The 17,688-nt window shown below is 57.2% G+C and overlaps 1 protein-coding gene across 9 annotated transcripts in view; it reads left to right on the forward strand.

Moving 5' to 3' along the window:
- The window catches only part of ABLIM3 (actin binding LIM protein family member 3), a 53,038-nt gene that overhangs the window by 27,806 nt on the left and 7,544 nt on the right, over positions 1 to 17,688 (forward strand). For 5 of the 9 annotated variants that reach the window (XM_018073660.1, XM_018073664.1, XM_018073663.1 and 2 more), the window contains exons 1-12: positions 2,216 to 2,315; positions 4,521 to 4,658; positions 7,109 to 7,292; positions 7,692 to 7,804; positions 9,754 to 9,880; positions 9,992 to 10,085; positions 13,711 to 13,798; positions 14,614 to 14,672; positions 14,936 to 15,007; positions 15,388 to 15,543; positions 16,610 to 16,639; positions 17,112 to 17,241. In XM_018073660.1, the coding sequence (XP_017929149.1) occupies positions 2,294 to 2,315; positions 4,521 to 4,658; positions 7,109 to 7,292; positions 7,692 to 7,804; positions 9,754 to 9,880; positions 9,992 to 10,085; positions 13,711 to 13,798; positions 14,614 to 14,672; positions 14,936 to 15,007; positions 15,388 to 15,543; positions 16,610 to 16,639; positions 17,112 to 17,241 (1,213 nt within the window). In that variant the 5' untranslated portion in view covers positions 2,216 to 2,293. Of the gene's footprint in view, positions 1 to 2,215; positions 2,316 to 4,517; positions 4,659 to 7,108; positions 7,293 to 7,691; positions 7,805 to 9,753; positions 9,881 to 9,991; positions 10,086 to 13,710; positions 13,799 to 14,613; positions 14,673 to 14,935; positions 15,008 to 15,387; positions 15,544 to 16,609; positions 16,640 to 17,111; positions 17,242 to 17,688 lie in introns of those variants that run through there. The other 4 variants (XM_018073667.1, XM_018073668.1, XM_018073661.2 and 1 more) reach the window with 3 other exon arrangements.

Below are 17,688 nucleotides of genomic sequence, written 5' to 3' on the forward strand. Positions count from 1 at the left end.
CATGGCACTGGCCCTTTCCTGGGGGCACGAGGGCACAGGGCCTGCCAGCTGTGCCCACCCCAGGGTTCAGGCACCCAGTAGGGGTGCCCAGCTTCCCTCACCCTCCCCGGGGCAGCCGCATCCCACACGCAGCCTGTGCCACGGTGGTCCCACCACCCCCAGTGGGTTTCTGTGAGAGGATGATTTACAGCCCCAGTTTGGGCAGGGAGCGTGCAGAGGATGACTGTGGGGAATCGCTCACTGCAAGGCAGCTGGGAGGAGTGGGAGGCAGCAGGGACGAGTGGGAGGCAGTGGCTTCTGGAAGGGAGCTCAGCCCCGTGGAGGTGTGAGGACTCCTGCCAACATCATCTGCCTAGCAGCACTGCTGCTGCTGCTCCCCCTCCCCTCCCAGCATCCATCCCAACTCAGGTCTCACATCCAGCATTTCTGGAGCTGGACCCCATGCTGACACCCACATCTTCCCTGCACACAGCCAGCACCCACTCGTTCACCCCTCGCTGCATGTGCCAACACTCAGCCCCAGCATCGCCCCCTGGCACCCACAGTTCCCCTCAGTTTCCCACAGTGGCACTGCCTCTCCTTATTAATTTCAGGATGAATGCTTTGCTTTTCCACAGTCCCCTTCACCTGTGGCTCTCCCAGCATTGTGCAGATATTAATTACTGATAATTAATTAAGTCAGGCATCCCCATTCCCCTGTGGAGATGCTGTCTCATAAACAGGCTGACAGCAAACACAGTGTCAGGGCAGGCAGAGCTGGGTGGGAGCTTCCAGTTCCTGTTGCTAATGATCCAAACCCCACCTGCAGGAGCTTCTACCTGATAGACCTTCCTGGAGGGCTAATGGGCTGGGAGGGGGAGATAGGTGGGAAACCAGCAGCACCTGGTTTGGTCTCAGCAAGGTAGGATGGATGGATCTTTTTTGCCTCTGGCTGTCTCTGTGCAGCTTCTGCTCCTGGATTGCTACTAGTTTGCTGTGGCTGTGGGACATGGGGCTGCCTGGGTAGGAGGGAGGGGGGCCAAACTGCTGATGGAGCTTGGTTTGAGCCACCTTGTTATTTGCATTGGTGTTGAGCTGCAAACCCTCCAAGATAGATGGGAATTATCCTCTGTCAACCCTGAATGGTTCAGAGCGTTCCAGAGGCAGCATAAGGGTTCAGCATTTCCCCATCCCACTGCTCCTTAGTGGAGGGCTGGGACTCGGTGCAGGAAGAGGACAGGAAGACAAACAAGGTTGTTGACCCTTCTGAAGTGAAGGAGGGGGATTGCCCAGGGATGCACAGCAGGAACTTGCAGTTTGCTCACTGCAGAGTGGCTTGGAGGATCCCTTGGGCAGGGTCCCTCTGCTCTCCTGGGTGACAGAGCTCCTCTGGGCAGCCATGCGTGTTGTCTGGGGGTCTCTCCCCTGCCCAGGTCACCCACTCCCTCACTTGTGTGCCGCTGCCACTGCCTGACCCTGAGGCTGCACGGGGCACCAATCCCTGACCGGAGGTGCCACCTTAATCCGGATCAGTGGGAAATCTGTCGAGTGCCCACGCAGCCCCGTGGCAGCTCACTGCCATTCCTGGGGCTCTGCAGATCAAGAGCCAGCTGGGACATGGGCACAGCCCTGCGGGAGCCTGGCCCTGGGCAGCCTTTCTGTATGAGTGTGGAGCACAAATGCATTAACTGTTGGACGGAGCCAGCTCGCCCAGCAGCCGCTCCACAAGCAAAAGCAGGAGCAAACCGGGGTGAGATTAAGGCATTCCTTGGGCAGCTCCCACCCCCTTGCCCTGGCCACTGCATCTCGGCCTGCAAGGCCACTAATGCTACTTACATTATTACTGGATTATTTGGATGTAATGAGCTTTGCCCCGCTCAGCTGTCCCTCTGCTCAGGGCTGTAGTGATGTGTAATACTTCCTGCGCGAGGCCACGAGGCGGGCAGCTGCCGGCTGGAAAACAAGCAGAGCCCCAACAACACAATGCGTTAATGTTCCCGGACAAAATTCCAGCATGGGCTGGAGGTTAATCACAAATCGGGGAGCTTTGGGTGTAGTGCTGAACAAAGCCAGCGGGCGGGAGGGAGATGGTTCCCTAAGCTGGGTCCTTCCCCGCCCCCATGGGCACAGGCGGGAGCGACCATATCAGTTCCATCTCCTTCTGTGGTGTAACACAGCTATAACCATCTCTTCCATCCTTGGCTCCTTTTCCTCTGCCTTCCTCCCATCAGACCTGCCGATGCAGGGGCTTGGCAATGTGTTGCTATGGACACCAGGAAGTTTTTCCCTAGAGACCAGAAGCCCGGAATAAGTGATGCCTGCATTTTCTGACATAGGTTATTATTTTTTTTTTGTTCCCCTTTTTTTATTATCAATGTTTGTTTAAATGTTGATTAATTCCCAGCTTTTCCTCCCACCTCTGTCATGCTTTTCTCACTGAGCTTTGTGGATTTCCGTGGCTGTGTCCAGGGCTTGGCTTCTTCTTCATTCTGGGCCAGGGCGTGAGCACTGGGTGCGTGGGAGGAAGTTTCAGTGCTGTAACTCTTACTCTGCTGGAGACCCTCACAGAAAAGATCCCCCATTTATTCCAGCCTCGGGAGATCCTGTTGGTCTCCCCAGGCTACTGCAGAGCTCATGGACACACACCACCACCAGCAGCTGCCACAGGAGGTCCTGGATTCCTGTTCCCAGGGCTTGTGCCTCTTGGCAAAACATGCTTGCGAAAGCGTGGGTAGAGGTACCCTGCTCCCTTCATTGTGTTTGGGAGCTTAAAGTGATTAGGTTTAGACTAGTTAGTGTCTCTACTGGTCTGAGCTCCAGGCCTGACTCCCATTTCGTCGCTTCTCTGTTGGCACTTGGTATCCTTAGTGCCTGTATTGGTCTCTGAGAGCTCTTTGCCTGCAAAAGCACGATCAGGAGGGAAGTCCCAGCAGCTTTTGGAAGGCTGGAGCTTGAACTTTGCAGCAGGGCACTCACAGGAATGTACCTCAGCTTCCCTTGCAGCCCTCAGGTTGAGCTTGGTGAGGCAGCCTCTCCCCAGCAGCTCCACAGACCTGGGGATGGAGCAGTGGTCAGGGAGGGTCAGCCCATTTCCCAGAGGGAAGCAGTGGTGCATGTCTGCAGAGTGTATTTCTGGGCAGTTGGCATACAGAATGGGATTTTACTGTGAGACAGTCTCAATGTCATTTTGACTTCTCATTCTTTGCTTTTGAAGCTAATAATGGGCTGCTTCTGTTCCCTGTCACTTGATCTGCCCCTCAGTGACTGAGGAGCCTCTGATGAGTGATCTTCTCTGTCCTGCGCCCCTTATTCCCAGTTCTGGAGGGACTTCACAGACTGGCTTTCAATCAGCTGCTTCTCTTGTTCCTGGGAATGCAGTTCAGCACTGGGTCAGAAAATCTCTGGCCCATTGAAATGCTGCCTTTTGCTGCTCAAGTTGCCCAAGTCGTGACTCCCTCTCGGAAATCTTACAGCAAATAAGTCCTGTGCTGCTTGGCCCCTGCCTGCAGGGGCTGGCATGGTGTCAGCCTGCCCAGACCTCCTGCACAGCCCAGGCACTTGCAGGTGAGGCAGGGAAAGCAGGAACTGCTCAGTACAATGTTTTCTGTGTGTGTTTGGGGGTTTTGTTGAGGCAGCAGAAAGATCCCCTGCTCCATATGGATCCTACGCTGGGTCATGGGGTGAGGCTGCTGAGCATCACCTTCATGGTGTTCTGCAGAGCTGCTGGAGGGGGATGAGGAGTGGAGGTGAGTCTCTGGACTCTCTGAAGCAGGAGAAAGATGGCTCTTGCCCACAGTTCTGTGGGAGCCACGCCACCCTCCCCTCCCCTGTGGCCCCCAGCTCAGCACAGAGCCTGCACGTGCCACGGTGCTGCTCCGGAAGGAGCAGCGGGGCTGGGATGCTGCTCCTTGCTGAGGAGGTGAGAGTCCCACCAGGGCCAAACACTCAATTGCCGTGATGTTTGAAAGCTCCTTGAAAAATTACTTCTTCTTCCAGTTCCTAACCAAACAAATGGAAGCTCCAAAAAAACAGCAGTTCCTTCCCCTGCTGCTGCCAAATCGGTGCTCGCTGGGCTGTTTCTGAACGGGTCAGCAGCAAGCCAGGGCTGCCTGAGGGCTGAGCAGAGCAGTGGGTAGCTGGTCCCTGTGTTGTCCTTCTGCACCTGCTTAGGAGACAGGAGAGCATCCAGGGAGGCATGCTTGGCTTTGGGGCAATGCTGCAGGTGACCTGGCTGTCCATGCAGGGACAGGGAGCAGTGCTTGGGCACTTGCACTGCAGACCAGTGAGCCAACATGGGACATGGCTCTTTTGTGGGGCAGGGAAATCCCAAATCCAGACAGGGATGGGCACCCAGCTCAGAGTCGCTGGGTGCTGTCCTTTGCCTTTAGTGATGTCCTGATGTCCGGCAGCCGTGTCGCTGTCACCAGAGGGCTCTTTGGCAGCTGCCCAGCAGAGGTCAGTGCAGTGACACCCAGCTGTGTCCCAAATGCTAACAGACCCCTTCCCTCTCTTGTTTTCCCCTCCCTCTTTTCTGCCAGCAGTTCCCTATCAGCAAAACCCCTACACCCCTGGGAGCAGCTCCTCCGTGATCCAGTGCTACCGCTGTGGGGACACATGCAAGGGCGAGGTGGTGCGTGTCCAGAGCAATCACTTCCACATCCGCTGCTTCACCTGCCAAGGTAGGTGGCCAGGCTGCTCCACAACCCTGGATGCAGTTTGGAAAGCAAAATTCTGGGGACTGACTAACCTGGCCCTCTGAGATGTGGTCACATGCTGGGGTGGCAGCTTCCTGCAGGGTGTAAGTGGCATGGCACAGGTGGGAGGTAACGGCACGGTGCCCCTGCCTGATGCCAGAGCCCATGAAGGGATGGCCAAAACCTGAGCAGCCTCAATGCCAGCAGTGTGCGGGTACAAATGTGCCCATGGCCCATCTGTGATGTGGCTGGGCCACCACCTCCTTCAGCTGCCTGCCCCCAGATCAGGAGGAGGAGGAGGGAGGTATTGCCAGCCTGGCTGAGAGGCAGTGAGGTGATACTTGGAGTGGCTCCTGGTGGGGTTGGAGCTGGGTGACAGATCACTGCCACCCGCCCAGGAGACGTGACTGAGGTGTTGTGGGATGTCATGGGATGCAGCTGGGACTCAGTGGCCCTCAGGGCTGCCAGAAAGGGAGGAGGGAGGTTGTTTGAATCCTCCCTGAGCGCCAGAGGAGAGCTGCAGAGCTGTAAAGCTAATGGTGCAGAGCTGTTGTGAAGGGCTCCTCAGCACCTTTATTAGAGCAGCTGCTCTCAGCCAGGCCAATGACTGCTTCTGTAGGCTGTAAAACATCCCATTTCAGGCCTTTTTAAAGGTCTCTGGTCTTCCATGCTCCCAACACTTTGTACTAAGCAGGATATAAATCCCCATCCCCATGGCCATACTTTGCTGCTCTTTCCCAGAGAACAGCTGGTTTGGCTGCAGGGGACACTTCCCTGGATGGTCCCCACTCCTGCTGCAGCCCTGTCCCCTGTGGCATGGGCAGCCCTGGATCTCTGGGAGAGATGTGGGTCCCAGGCTGCCCTCGGGGCTGACCTACACCTGCATGGCACTGTGCTGAGTATCCTGCCCTTACCCAGCTCAGACATGGAGGATCCAGCAGGAGCTGAGCATCCAGACAAAGAGCTCAGACAGCTGCCAGCTTCAAAGGACCCAGGAGCCAGCAGGGAGAGCCTGGCAGTGCTCGCTGCCCGATTTCCAAGTGAAAGGGAATATATAATGAGAGGAAATCCTCCTGTCTCACCTTCCCTCACCTCCTGCCACCTCTGGCTGGCTGCTGCCAGCTCCCACAACTGCCTGTCCCTGCCATGTCTGCTGGAGCCTGGCATGGGAGTGCAGCCCTGGGACGTGCTGTGGGTCCCAAAGCAAACAGGGCATAAACCAGCTTCATTTTATCTTGCTGCTGCTTCCTAATGCTGTCCCAGAGCTGGTGACCTGTCCCTTGTTGCTGACAGGCTGTTTTGGAGAGCAGTGGGTGCTGGCCCTATGCCCCTCAGGTGGGTACTCACAGCACCAGGGAGCAGCTTGGCCAAGGGATGCTCCAAAGGAGAGGAGCTGCATCTCTGCCCCCATGGGCCCTGCAGCAGTGGGTCCAGCTGTCCCCTGCCACTCTGGGGAGGGTGGCTGCTGTGTGGGCTGGCCTGCAGGTGCAGGCAGGGTGTGCAAGGACAGGACAGAGAGGTGCTCAGGCCTGAAGGGTAAAACAGAGACCAAGGTGGGCTGTGCCAGCAGGTGCTCAGTCGCTCTGTAGTCCCCCCTCCACCCCATCACCCTGCAGGACGGGTGATGGGCATTGTGCAAAGGCTTCAGGACCTGGTCCCTGTGCCAGGCCAGATGTGCCCTCCAGGGTCTGATGCTCTCGAGGTCTCTCTGGATGGAGAACTCGTGGGAGGGAAATGATGCTGAGGCCGGGCTGGCCACGTCTCCTTGAATTACTGTGATGGGCTGTGCACCACCCACGGTTCCCACAGCAGGGAAGGAAGCGAGGTTGGGCTGGACACCTATGGAAAAACAAGCACTGAGATCTCCAACCCCAGTGTGTCCCAGGACCTGTACCCATTAGGGCACTGCTTCATGTCCAGGCCAGGGAATGGGGATGGCTCATCACAGAGGCAGCCATGCCCCAGCGCATGGAGAAGACCTCTCCCTAGTTGTCCCTAGGGCATTCCCAACTCTTTGCTAGTCCTGTTCTCAGCTTCCTGACACAATGAGAATGTCAAAAGGAGGGGCTGAGCCTCAGCCAGGTGCAGTGGGTCCAGGAGGGGATGCCACTGGCCCTGCCAAGCTGTTTGTTCGTGGTGTAGGGGGGGCTGCAGAGGTTCCCTCCCAGCCCTGGGATTTCCTCTGGGAACGCCCAGCCCTGCTGTCCAGGCAGTACCATCCTGCACCCCGCCACAGCCCAACACTGACATCTTGTGGTGCTGGGAGAAGGCCCCAGCCCTCTGGTGGGAAGGGAAACCCTCTGAGATACCTGCAGGAAGCTGTGTCCCCAGGGATGCCCTGGGACTGCTGCTGGAGAGGCAGCAGAAGTGGGCTCAGGGATCCTGGGCTGGACCTGCCCACTGTCCCCCTGACGGGTTCGTGTCCTCCCCTCCAGTGTGCGGCTGCGACCTGGCACAGTCGGGCTTCTTCTTTAAGAACCAGGAGTACATCTGCACCCACGACTACCAGCAGCTCTACGGGACCCGCTGCGACAGCTGTGGGGACTTCATCACTGGAGAGGTCATCTCCGCCCTGGGGAGGACCTACCACCCCAAGTGCTTTGTCTGCAGCACCTGCAGGTGAGTGGAAATCATCCCCAAACGTTCATGATCCCCTGGAGAAGCCTTGAGCAGCTCTTGGCTGTGCACCAGACAGAGGGGTCTTCATTAGCCTGCAGCCCCTTGTGCCCCGTTCAGCCTCACAGCAGGCACTTCCTCTGTGTTCTCTAAGTGGAAACCCTTGGGAGGCAATGAAATGGTTCCAGCCGTTCCCTTTGCAGCCTGGAGACCTCCCTTGGTCCTCCCACCCCAGCACATGTGCACCCTCGCTGCCTCCTCTCGTAGCCCTTGCCTGGAGCCCCTCTGCTCCCTGGCACCGAGGGTCCCGCTGGCCCCTGGGGTGGGAACTCCCGGGCAGCCCCAAGCACTGCATGCAGGGGAATGAGCAGCTCACACCTCCCCCCCTCTCCTTGGCCACAGGAAGCCCTTCCCCATCGGAGACAAGGTCACATTCAGCGGGAAGGACTGCGTCTGCCAAAACTGCTCCCACTCTCTCATCAGCACCAAACCCATCAAGATCCACGGGCCGAGCCGTAAGTTGACTGCTCTCCTGTTACGTGATGGCTACAAGGAGCGGGACCTCATGTCTGTGGACTGTGCTTGGGGAGGGTGACAAAACAGGCTTAGGGGCCACGGGTGTTCACAGAGGTTTCGGAGGAGGAGGAACAGGGTAGTCCTGTGGCTCCACCCAGGATTGCAGGTCACTGCTGGTTTCGGAAACTCCCTTGGCCTGTTTGTGACCTGGGCAGGTGCCGCCACCCTGGCGGGCGCTGTCTGAGGTCATGGAGAGGTTTTGGAGCTGAGTTTGCTCTGAGTCAGTTGCTTTGTGCTCAGCTGCACCAAGGTCTGTGTCCAAGTGCAGACCCTGGGACTACTCACCCGGCTGTCCTAGCGCTGGCATTCCTTGCTGCCTCTACAAGTACTGAAAGGCTTTTGACACTCATCCCCTTGCCGTGATGAACCCCTGCTAAAACTCTGCTTCAGGCACTGATCTCCAGGGCTTGCCAAGCATGGCATGAAGGGAAGGTAATCCCAACCTGAGGTCAAAAGCAAGGCCAAATCCACCCAAAAGAGCTTGTCCATTGCTGCTGCTGAGTCCTGCAGCCAGGGCCAGAACCAGGACTGTGGTCACTCTGTCACCATGGCAGCACTGCTGGTGGCTGTGTGGGTTGACTTACAAGTTGGTGCCCCTGGGAGCCCCCCCGTCAAGCTGCCTCCCCCTAGTTCTCACCATGGCCTTGATGGAATTAAGAGATGTGGTAGGGTTCAAATGAGCCTCAGCCAGAGGACCTTCCTCCATCGCACCCTGAGCTGCCCAGAGCCAGGCTGTGCCTGACCCACAACAGCCACTGTCTCCTGTAGCAGTGCCAGGGGAAGGGCAGCCACACGCTCTGCCTCTCGCCTTCCTCTCCCTTCCCATCCCACCCCCTTCCCACCAGTGCTCCTCCCTGCCGGGGTTACCTGAGGGCACCATGCTTTATTCATGGACAGCTGCAGGCAGATGTAGCCTGCCTACTGCATGTGTCACTCACAGCCCCAGTCGCCCTGGTAGTGCCACCCAGAAGGGTGGCAGGGGAGGTGTGTGGGCTGGAGCCCATGCTGGTGCACTCTGCAGGGATGGCATCCCTAGGAGGAGGATGTTGAGCCTCTCTCTGCAGCTCCAATCCTGTGAGCAACTCCAAACCAGAGAGAGGAAATGGATCTTGGCTCAGCTTGCTTTTTTCTAGGGGTCACAAGTCCTCCCCCCTTAGCTTTGTCCAGTGGGTGGGGACTTGGCCCAGAGTAGCTTGGGATGGGCTGAGTGGAACAGCCTGTCTGCTCCCACTGTGCAGTGCCATGGCAGGGAGGGGGTTAAGGAGAAATCCCATCCGGGCAGACCTGCTGCCCAGGGGGAGAAGAGGACAAGGAAGAGTCAAGGTCAGGCTCCGAGGCCCATGTGCTTCCTGCTCCCAGCCTTGATGGGAGCCAGGGGAAGCAGGGAAGGAAGGGAGTCTGGTAAATACTGCAGCGGGGCCGGACGTGGCTGCCGGAGAGCACAGCCCTTCCTCTGCTGCGCTCGTTGCCGGACACTTCCCACTGCTCCTGCCTCGAGGCAGCCCTGGGGACCTGCCAGGACAGCATAGCCCCTGGCCCTGGCTCAAACTTGTCACCCAGCAGGGAGACCCAGCTCTGTGCTGTGGCGGGTGCGTGGCTGGGTGCCAGCTGTACTGCAGAGGTGCCAGCTCCAGCCTTCCTCCTGGTTCGTATGCTGGGAACAAGCACAGGTGGTGTATTTCCATAAAGAAATGATCCCCAAGAGGCTACCCCTGGAGTGGTCCCAGGAGATGGGTGTTTATAACAGCATCATCCTTAGTGAAGTCCTCTGGGGCAGGGTTTTCCTCTGGGTGTGAGGGGTGTGCCAGGTTGGATGACTGGGGTGCGGGCCAGCAGATTTGGGTGTTCCTGCTGTGTCCCACACTCCCCCCCTCTTCTGTGCCCCCAGACTGTGCTGGCTGTAAGGAGGAGATCAAGCAAGGCCAGTCCCTCCTGGCCCTGGAGAAGCAGTGGCACGTCAGCTGCTTCAAGTGCCAAACGTGTGGGATCATCCTCACTGGCGAGTACATCAGCAAGTGAGTGCCACCTTCCTGGCAGCACTGCCAGGCTCTGCCCTGAGGGGCTGGGGCTGCAGCAAGGGACTGTCCACTCACCCACTGCTAACCCTTCTCCTCCCTCTCCCACAGGGATGGCATCCCATACTGTGAGTCTGACTACCATGCCCAGTTCGGCATCAAGTGCGAGACCTGTGACCGGTACATCAGTGGCCGGGTCCTGGAGGTGAGTTCTGGGGCCACAGCCACCCCATCCCGGTCTGTAATAGGGACATGCCTTGGGGAGGTGTGGGAGTTGCCTAATCCTGCCCCCCTGTCATGCTACCCTCCATCTCTGGGGGCCATGGCTCTTCCTGCAGCAGGTGTGTGGACACACCTTCTCTGGAGAGTGGGAGTGGGGAAGGAGCACCAGAGCTTAAGAGAGGTGGCTTGGATGCCTGAGCTCTGGAAACAGCCAGAGTGGCCTGGATGTGATGAGATGTGTCTGGAGTCCAAGATGTGGGGACATTAGCCTTAAACAGCTGCTGCCATGCCTGGCTCTGGATGTCCCCAGCACACTCACCCCAGCCTGCCTTCTGAACCCATCCATGTGCTGGCAGCCTGCCTGTTGCCTTGGAAACATATCCAGCACGGCTGCCCGCTGCAGAGCCTGGGTGAGGGGCTGCAGCACCCTACCAATGGGCAGCAGTCCCCATGGCACACTCCTTTGCAGGGCAGCAATTGGAGCAGGGGGTCTCCTTCAGTGGTCCAAATCAGAGGGGGCTTTGCTCATTGCATTGCTGGACAGTAGGAGCTGCTGTGGCAGAGCCACGGAGAGATGCAGGGATTCCACAGGGATCCCACAGCAAGGCAGCTGTGGAGTGTGTTTTGGGTGATGATGGGGCTGCACAGCCGGTGAGGGGAGTAAGGGTTGCTGTTGGGGAGGGACAGAGAGGTCCATCAGGGCTGGTCCTTTCTGGCAGCCAGGTGGTCACCTTCTGCCTGTGGCTCCTGCTCCTGGAAGTGGCATGTCCTGTCATGCTTTCTGTTTATACCGCAATGTGTGCAGGGGGAAAAGAAATCCAGTCTGAGGGTAACCCAAAGGCTCAGGAGGCACAGAGAAAGATGTCAGAAGGATAACACTATGGAGCTGGGCTGTGGTGACACAGAGGCAGCAGTGCTGAAAGCATTCTCAGTCACTCCTGCAACCTCCCCTTCTGCAAAGCTGAGCGGGAGGGAAGGGCTCCCATATCTCTGTCATCCCCAGATTGCAGCAGTAGGAAGCTGTATCCCAAAATCAGAGGTACCGTGACTCCACAATAAGGCCACAGGTGCTGTGGGCTGGGTGACTGACTGTGTTGGTCTCCAACCTGCTGAGGGTTGTTCCAGGACATCTCCAGCCTGTTTCACTCACAGTCTACCAAGAAACCATCACCCTCTCTGGTCCTGCCGGCTGGGCTGGCCTGGGAACACCCAGCCTTCCAAGGAACCTCTCTGAAGCTGGAGCCAGTTGCCAGGAACCTTTCAGCATCTTCCCCCTCTCTGGGGGGCTGCCTCTACCTGGGAAGGCTTTCTGCTGACTCCAGGCTTCAGCAGCAGTCCCAGCACTGGCTGCTGGGAGCATGAGCTCAGCACTGCAGCAGCTGCCAGGGGCCAGCTGCCCATCACGGGGTCACTTCATCAGCAAGTGTCTGAATGGAGCAGGGCAAAGCCAGAGGTTCCCCAGACATCAAATCCCTGCTGCTGCTCCCCTGGGAAGTCTGGTCCCTGATAGCCCCGTGCCGGGATAGAGCACCCTCAGCCACCCAGAAGTGTGAGCAGGGAGGGTGTTACGTGGTACGGGATGTTCAGTGTGTGAGGGTAGTGAGAGGAGTCAGAGGGGACCTGAGACCCCTGTCATAGAATCATAGAATGGTTTGGGTTGGAAGGGGCCTTAAAGATCATCTCGTTCCAACCCCCTGCCGTGGGCAGGGGCACCTTCCACTAGGCCTGGTTGCTCCAACCCCTGTCCAACCTGACCTTGAACTCTTCCAGGGTTGAGGCATCTGTTCCAGGTTCAGGGGCCTTGCAGCCCACTCTCCCTACCCTCCCTAGTATGTGCTTGCTCACAGTATTGAGTCATCTATAAATCCAGAGGCTTTAATTGTCTTTTCTGTCAGAGTGTGAAATGGAAAGGGTGCCTTTAAATAATTTTAGGCATTAAGGAGGCTCCTCATGCTATCCCAGCAGCCTTCAGGCATTCCCAACTGCTCCAAGCTGTGCAGCCAGGCTTGGATGATTAATGAGTCTTTAAGGGACCCAAGCGATAACAAGCAGTTATCCCTTGCAGCCTCTACCAGCCTTGTACAAGCTGTAGCATTAAACAATGCAAAAGGAACAAGGTTTGTGCATGGTTTGGAGGGTTGCTGCTCAGGAGGAGTGCGGGTGTTGAGATGTTGGGTGGCTTTTGGAGAGATTTATGATGAAAAGCAATTTGGGACTGGGCTGGTACACACCACAGGGGAGCAGCCAGTCTCCCTCCACATGGCATCTTAGAATCATAGAATGGTTTATGTTGGAAAAGACTTTAAAGCTCATCTCATTCCAACACTCTGCCATGGGCAGGGACACCTTCCAGTAGACCCATCCAACCTGGCCTTGAACACCCACATCCTGATCTGCAAAGCATCCCCTTTTAGCACAATCTGACCTGTGACAGCAGATAGGAAAAGGTGGATATATATGGGGGTTTTTTTCCTTACTGTCAGCACAGCAAGCTGTTGAGATTCAGAGAGGGATGGGGGAAGGAGGAAAGGAAGAGGAGTCCAAACTCATTTCCCCTGCCTGCACTGAAACCTTCCACTCATTTTTGTTATAAACTGGAGGGGGAAGGCCACTGGCTGCCATTTTCACCCCAAGGACACTGAATTCCAGGCTGATTTCTATGGGCAACCCATTAGCAGGTTCTCAGTTATCCTCACAGCAGATTTCCCTGTTGATTCTCTCTGTTTCAAACTGGCTCCAGCCCCCTCTATCATAACCCCCCTTCTTTGTCTGTGAGAGCCTCATCTTCCCTCTGCCACCTTCAATTCTTCTTCTTCTTCTCTTGGATTATTATGGGAGTAAAAAGTTCTTTTCTGGGCTGGGAGCCCAGAAAGCGAGCCTATAATTGAAATGCTAGGAGACACTTTGAGGGGGAGCAAGCTCCCAATTTAAGCTGTTATCCCTGTCAAAGAGCAAAAGGAGCAGCCTAGCTTCCTCTCAGCTGGGGAAGAGCATGTCACTAGCACTGAAGTTTGGGCATCGCTCCACCGAAGGAGAAAAGTGTCTTTCGGGAGGAGCTGGCAGTGGTAGCCAGGGATGGTCTGGCAGCAAGAAGAAACCTTTGCTTTGCGAGGTTTATCTTTGGGGTCCTTCTTCTCCCTTTACTGCTTCCCTGTTGTGACATCCTGGGCCAAATTTGCTGGTTTTTTTTCAAAGCTGTAGAGGAGGAGCTGGTGCAAAGCATGGCTGCTTAGCTGAGTGCTGCTGCAGAGGGCCTTGGCTATTTGCAGAGTGCAGGGATGATTGATTAGGGTTTGTAGGGTACCTTCTCTGGGGGTTTGGGATCTCCTGGTTCTGCTTTCCTGTGTGTTGGAAATCTCAAGGAGATCAGAAAATTCACGGTCTGACTCCTAGTCCAGCAGGTCAGAAACACACTCGTGATGAAGAGGTCTCTGGTTTTCTCCATGTGATGCGAAGGTCTCCGAGGCCACTGAGGGCAGTTTTGTCCCATCCACCTTGTCATTGTCTGCAGCAGCGAAGGCTGTCAGGGTCACTCGCCCTCAGGGACATGAGCAGGTCACCATGTCCTGCCTTGCTCAGGGGTCCCTGTTCTCTGCTCACCCCTGCAGGCAGGAGGGAAGCACTACCACCCCACCTGTGCCAGATGTGTCCGCTGCCACCAGATGTTCACAGAAGGAGAGGAGATGTACCTCACAGGTAGGGGTGAGGAGGGTCCCCTGGCCCTGTGTTGGGGTGTGGACCAGAATGGCTGTGTGTGGGTGTCCTGGCTGGGGGGACTTTGGGGTTTGGGTCACTATGGCACTGAAAGGGCCTCTTTGTGCAGCAATACCCCCCTCCACTGCTCCCCAGCACCTGCACTCTTCCTGGTTAGGGTGGCAATCATTTCTCTCCTTGAAACCTTCCCTGCCACTGAGCTGGAGGAGACTGTTCCTCATCAGAAGCTTTTTGTTCCCTGCGAGTCTCCCTGCACAGCTGGGGAGCACTGCTGGGCATGCCTGGATGTGTCCCTGGCCTTCTCCCAGTGAACAGAGCCTGGGGTGGGTGCAGGGTGCTTGTCTCCCTGCTCTCCCCAGCCCCAGGGGAGGGTGGTCCATCCCCAGCTCCCCCAGTCTAGGTTAGCTGGCAAGCAGCACTGGAGGGGTAAGGCTTTCACTCAGCACAGATGGATGGTTTGGGTTTGGTTTTGGCAGAAGCTTATGCCCTTAGAGCTGTTTTAGGGGCTGTTTCCAGCACAGAGGGAGGGTTTCTTTTCTCTCAGTAACCCCTGCTTGCCTGTCACAGTTTAGTAGGTTTGACCACTGTTCCTCAGTGCTTGGGAGCTGTTTCATTCCTTAGTACAGACAAACAGTCCCCAATGTCTTGAGTCTTCCCACCAGGCACGTTCCTATGGCACTGCTGGAGATGGCAGGGACAGGATGGGATTCTCCCATGGCAGGGGAACCTGGATGATCCCTGGCAGTGGGGGTGAGCTGTGTGTGGAGCTGAAACACTTTCCCTTTGCTGCATTGCAGGCTCTGAAGTGTGGCACCCGATCTGCAAGCAGGCGGCCAGAGCAGAGAAGAAGCTGAAGGTAGGCAGCAGGGTGAGGGGCATCTTAAGAGGTGGCACATCCCAGGGGATGCCCCCAGGTCCCTCTGCAGGAGGGGAACTGTTGTGGCAGGGTCTAAGCTTGGAGTGGCTTCCCGAGGCTGCCCAGAGGATGGTGGGTGGCTATTAATGGACACCTGGTGGTGCCCCCAAACCAACTATTTGGCTTCTGTACCCAGCATGTGCCTGCTCAGGGGTCCCTCCTTGCCATGCTCTCACCTGCCTTCCACCTTTCTGCCTCCACAGCACAGAAGGACGTCGGAAACCTCCATCTCCCCTCCTGGTTCCAGCATTGGCTCCCCAAACCGTGTCATCTGTGTAAGTACAGCTCTGCCCCTCATCCAGGGCCCCAAGGAGGGGATCAGCAATTTCCAGAGCTGCTCTTCAGTGTGAGGTGTCCCCCAGGGACAAGCCCAGCATTTGGGGACAGCATTGACAAGCCGTGTCCCCTTGCCCCAGTGCCGTGCTGTGCCACCAGTGCAATTGGCACGGATCAGGAGCACTCAGAGGGGCACAGTCCTACCCTCCCAGCTCCTATGCCCCTACGCACTGCTGCCTCTCAGGCATCTCCTCTTACCTCTTCTGCTGCTGGGGTGATGGTGGGCTCTGCCTGCTCCACACTGTGCGTTCCAGCCTTCCCTTCCTTCTCTCCTCCTCTTCCTTTCTGTCTCTCTGTCTCTGTCTCTCCCTCTCCCTAGGCTAAAGTGGATAATGAGATCCTTAATTACAAAGACCTGGCAGCTCTTCCCAAGATTAAAGCCATCTATGAAGTGCAGCGTCCTGACCTCATTTCCTACGAGCCCTATCACAGATACACGTCGGATGAGACACTGGAGAGATATAGCTATGGGGAGGTACTGAGTGTTGATATGCCCAGTGCTGGGATGCACAGGGACCAGGCCCCAGTTTGGGGGAGAACTGTGTGTGGGTTCACTCACTCCAGTGGGAATACTGCAGGGGATAGGATCTCTCCCGGAGGCTCATCGCCACCAGGAAGAGGGCCTGGGCTGAAAATAAAGTGTTGGTGCTGCTGCTGTAGAGTAAGAAAGAAACCAGTGACCTTACCAGTCACCAGTGACCTTACCAGTCACAGACCCAACTGCAGGGATAGCACTGCGTGGGAGGAGTGATGTGGCAGGGGAGGAGCCCATCACAGCCCACAGCGGGGGAGGAGGAGGTCACACAGCAACACATGTGCATCCCTCCAGGGTGGAGGGACAGACGATCCCCAGGCTCAGCCCAGAGCCTGGCCCCTGGCACACAATCCTCCTGGCCACCCAGCCCAGCACAGCACCCCTGGAGCACAGCAGGGCTGCCCTGTTTGGTGCCAGCCCTGCAGGCAGGAGCAGGGGCTTGGTCAGTGCATTTCCATAAGACTGTGGTGAGATGATGCCCCAGCAGCATGTGGTATGGGACTGTCCTGCCTGCCTAGGCAGGCTGGGACTGCTGGATGAGTTCAGTAAGTCCACGGAAGAGAAGGTCTGAGCAACTCACACAGAGATGGGGCACCTGAGGTAGTCTTGGAAGGGGACTTGATGATGGCCAGCAGGAGGAGCATCTCTTACAGCAGCAGCCCCAAGGTTTTGCCCAAAGCCTGGCTTCCTCCAGCCCCCCAGGCTTGGTGCAGGCAGCATGGCCATGGCCCACTGTGGAGCACCCAGGAGCCAACAGCTGCCTTCCCCCCTCGCAGCTGCTCCACTGAGGTTTCTGAGAAGGGTTCTGCTGGTTCCTCATGCTAGTTCCCCTCTTGGCCGGGGGCTTCCTGCCCAGTGTCCTGTACCACCAGCCACCCTAAATGCCTGGCAGCTGTAACTTGGAGAAAATGAGCTGCTATGGAATCCTGGTCTGTCACTGCTCCTCTTAACCATGTGCTGTCTCTCTCTCTCTTTTCCTTCCCACTTTGCCTCCTGCTGCCTCCAGTCCCTGGGGACCCTCTCCCCATACTCGCAGGTAATGCCCCTGCAGGCACTGGGAGGTCTGTCACCTACTGCTGCTGCAGGATGTCCCTCTGCCCAGGACAGCTGGGGCTTTGCTGATCATCCCCCCCACAGCTGTTGACTGCCCCAGGGTGGGACCCCAGGAGAGTCCTGTCCTTCAGGCCCTGAGGAGAACAGGGTGCAATCCCTCCCTGGCAGAATGGACCCAGGGTGCAGAACCAAGCACAGGGCAAGGAGACAATCTCCAGGGAAAGAGCCTCTGGCTGGACATGTCACCTGGACTCAAACTCTGGGCTTTGCTGCCTGTGCTTTGGCAGCAGGGGAGGCAGAGCAGGGTGGGGACCCCCTCTAGCCAGGACATGCACTGCCTATAGTGTCACACTGCAGAGCACCCTCCCGGGCTGCCCCAGGCACAGGGATCCCTATCCGTGGGACACCTCCTGCCAGCTCTAACACCACTCTCTCCACACCTTCCCCATCCCCAGGACATCTATGAGAGCTTTGACACGCGGCAGAGGCGAGCCTCCAGCCCTGGCTACATCGACTCCCCCACCTACAGCCGCCAGGGCATGTCCCCCACCATCCCCAGGTCCCCCCACCATTTCTACCGCTCAGGTGAGGATTTCAGCTGCAACCCCAGGCTGAGCTAAGCTCAGACCCCCAGGTGGAGTGGGGATCACCAAAATGCCACTGAGACTTCTGTGGTCTCTCCTCTGGCAAGCAGGAGGCCTGGGGGGGGCGTCCACCAGGGAGGCTGTGACCAACTCTGATCTGTGCATCCTCTGGTTCCCCCAACTCTTGTCTTGTGAGCAGCAAGGAAAGGCTGAGAAGGCTTTGTGGCTCAGACCTGAGCTGGGGCTCATGCAGGATGGGGTGGGGAGGCAGGTGACCTCCAGATCTGGTAAAGAGCCCCTCAGCTGTCTTGGTAGCTCTGGAATGGGTGTGCACGAGTGTGCTTGTGCCCAGCCAGTGCTGTAAGGGAGGTCCTTACACGTGCACACGTGCATGCACGCACACCCCGGAGCATGTCGGGGGGAAGCAGAGTGTGTCTGTGCCATGTCT

The sequence above is a fragment of the Manacus vitellinus genome, unplaced genomic scaffold (assembly GCF_001715985.3).
Source record: "Manacus vitellinus isolate BGI_N305 unplaced genomic scaffold, ASM171598v3 scaffold_25_pilon, whole genome shotgun sequence".
Taxonomy (NCBI): domain Eukaryota; kingdom Metazoa; phylum Chordata; class Aves; order Passeriformes; family Pipridae; genus Manacus; species Manacus vitellinus.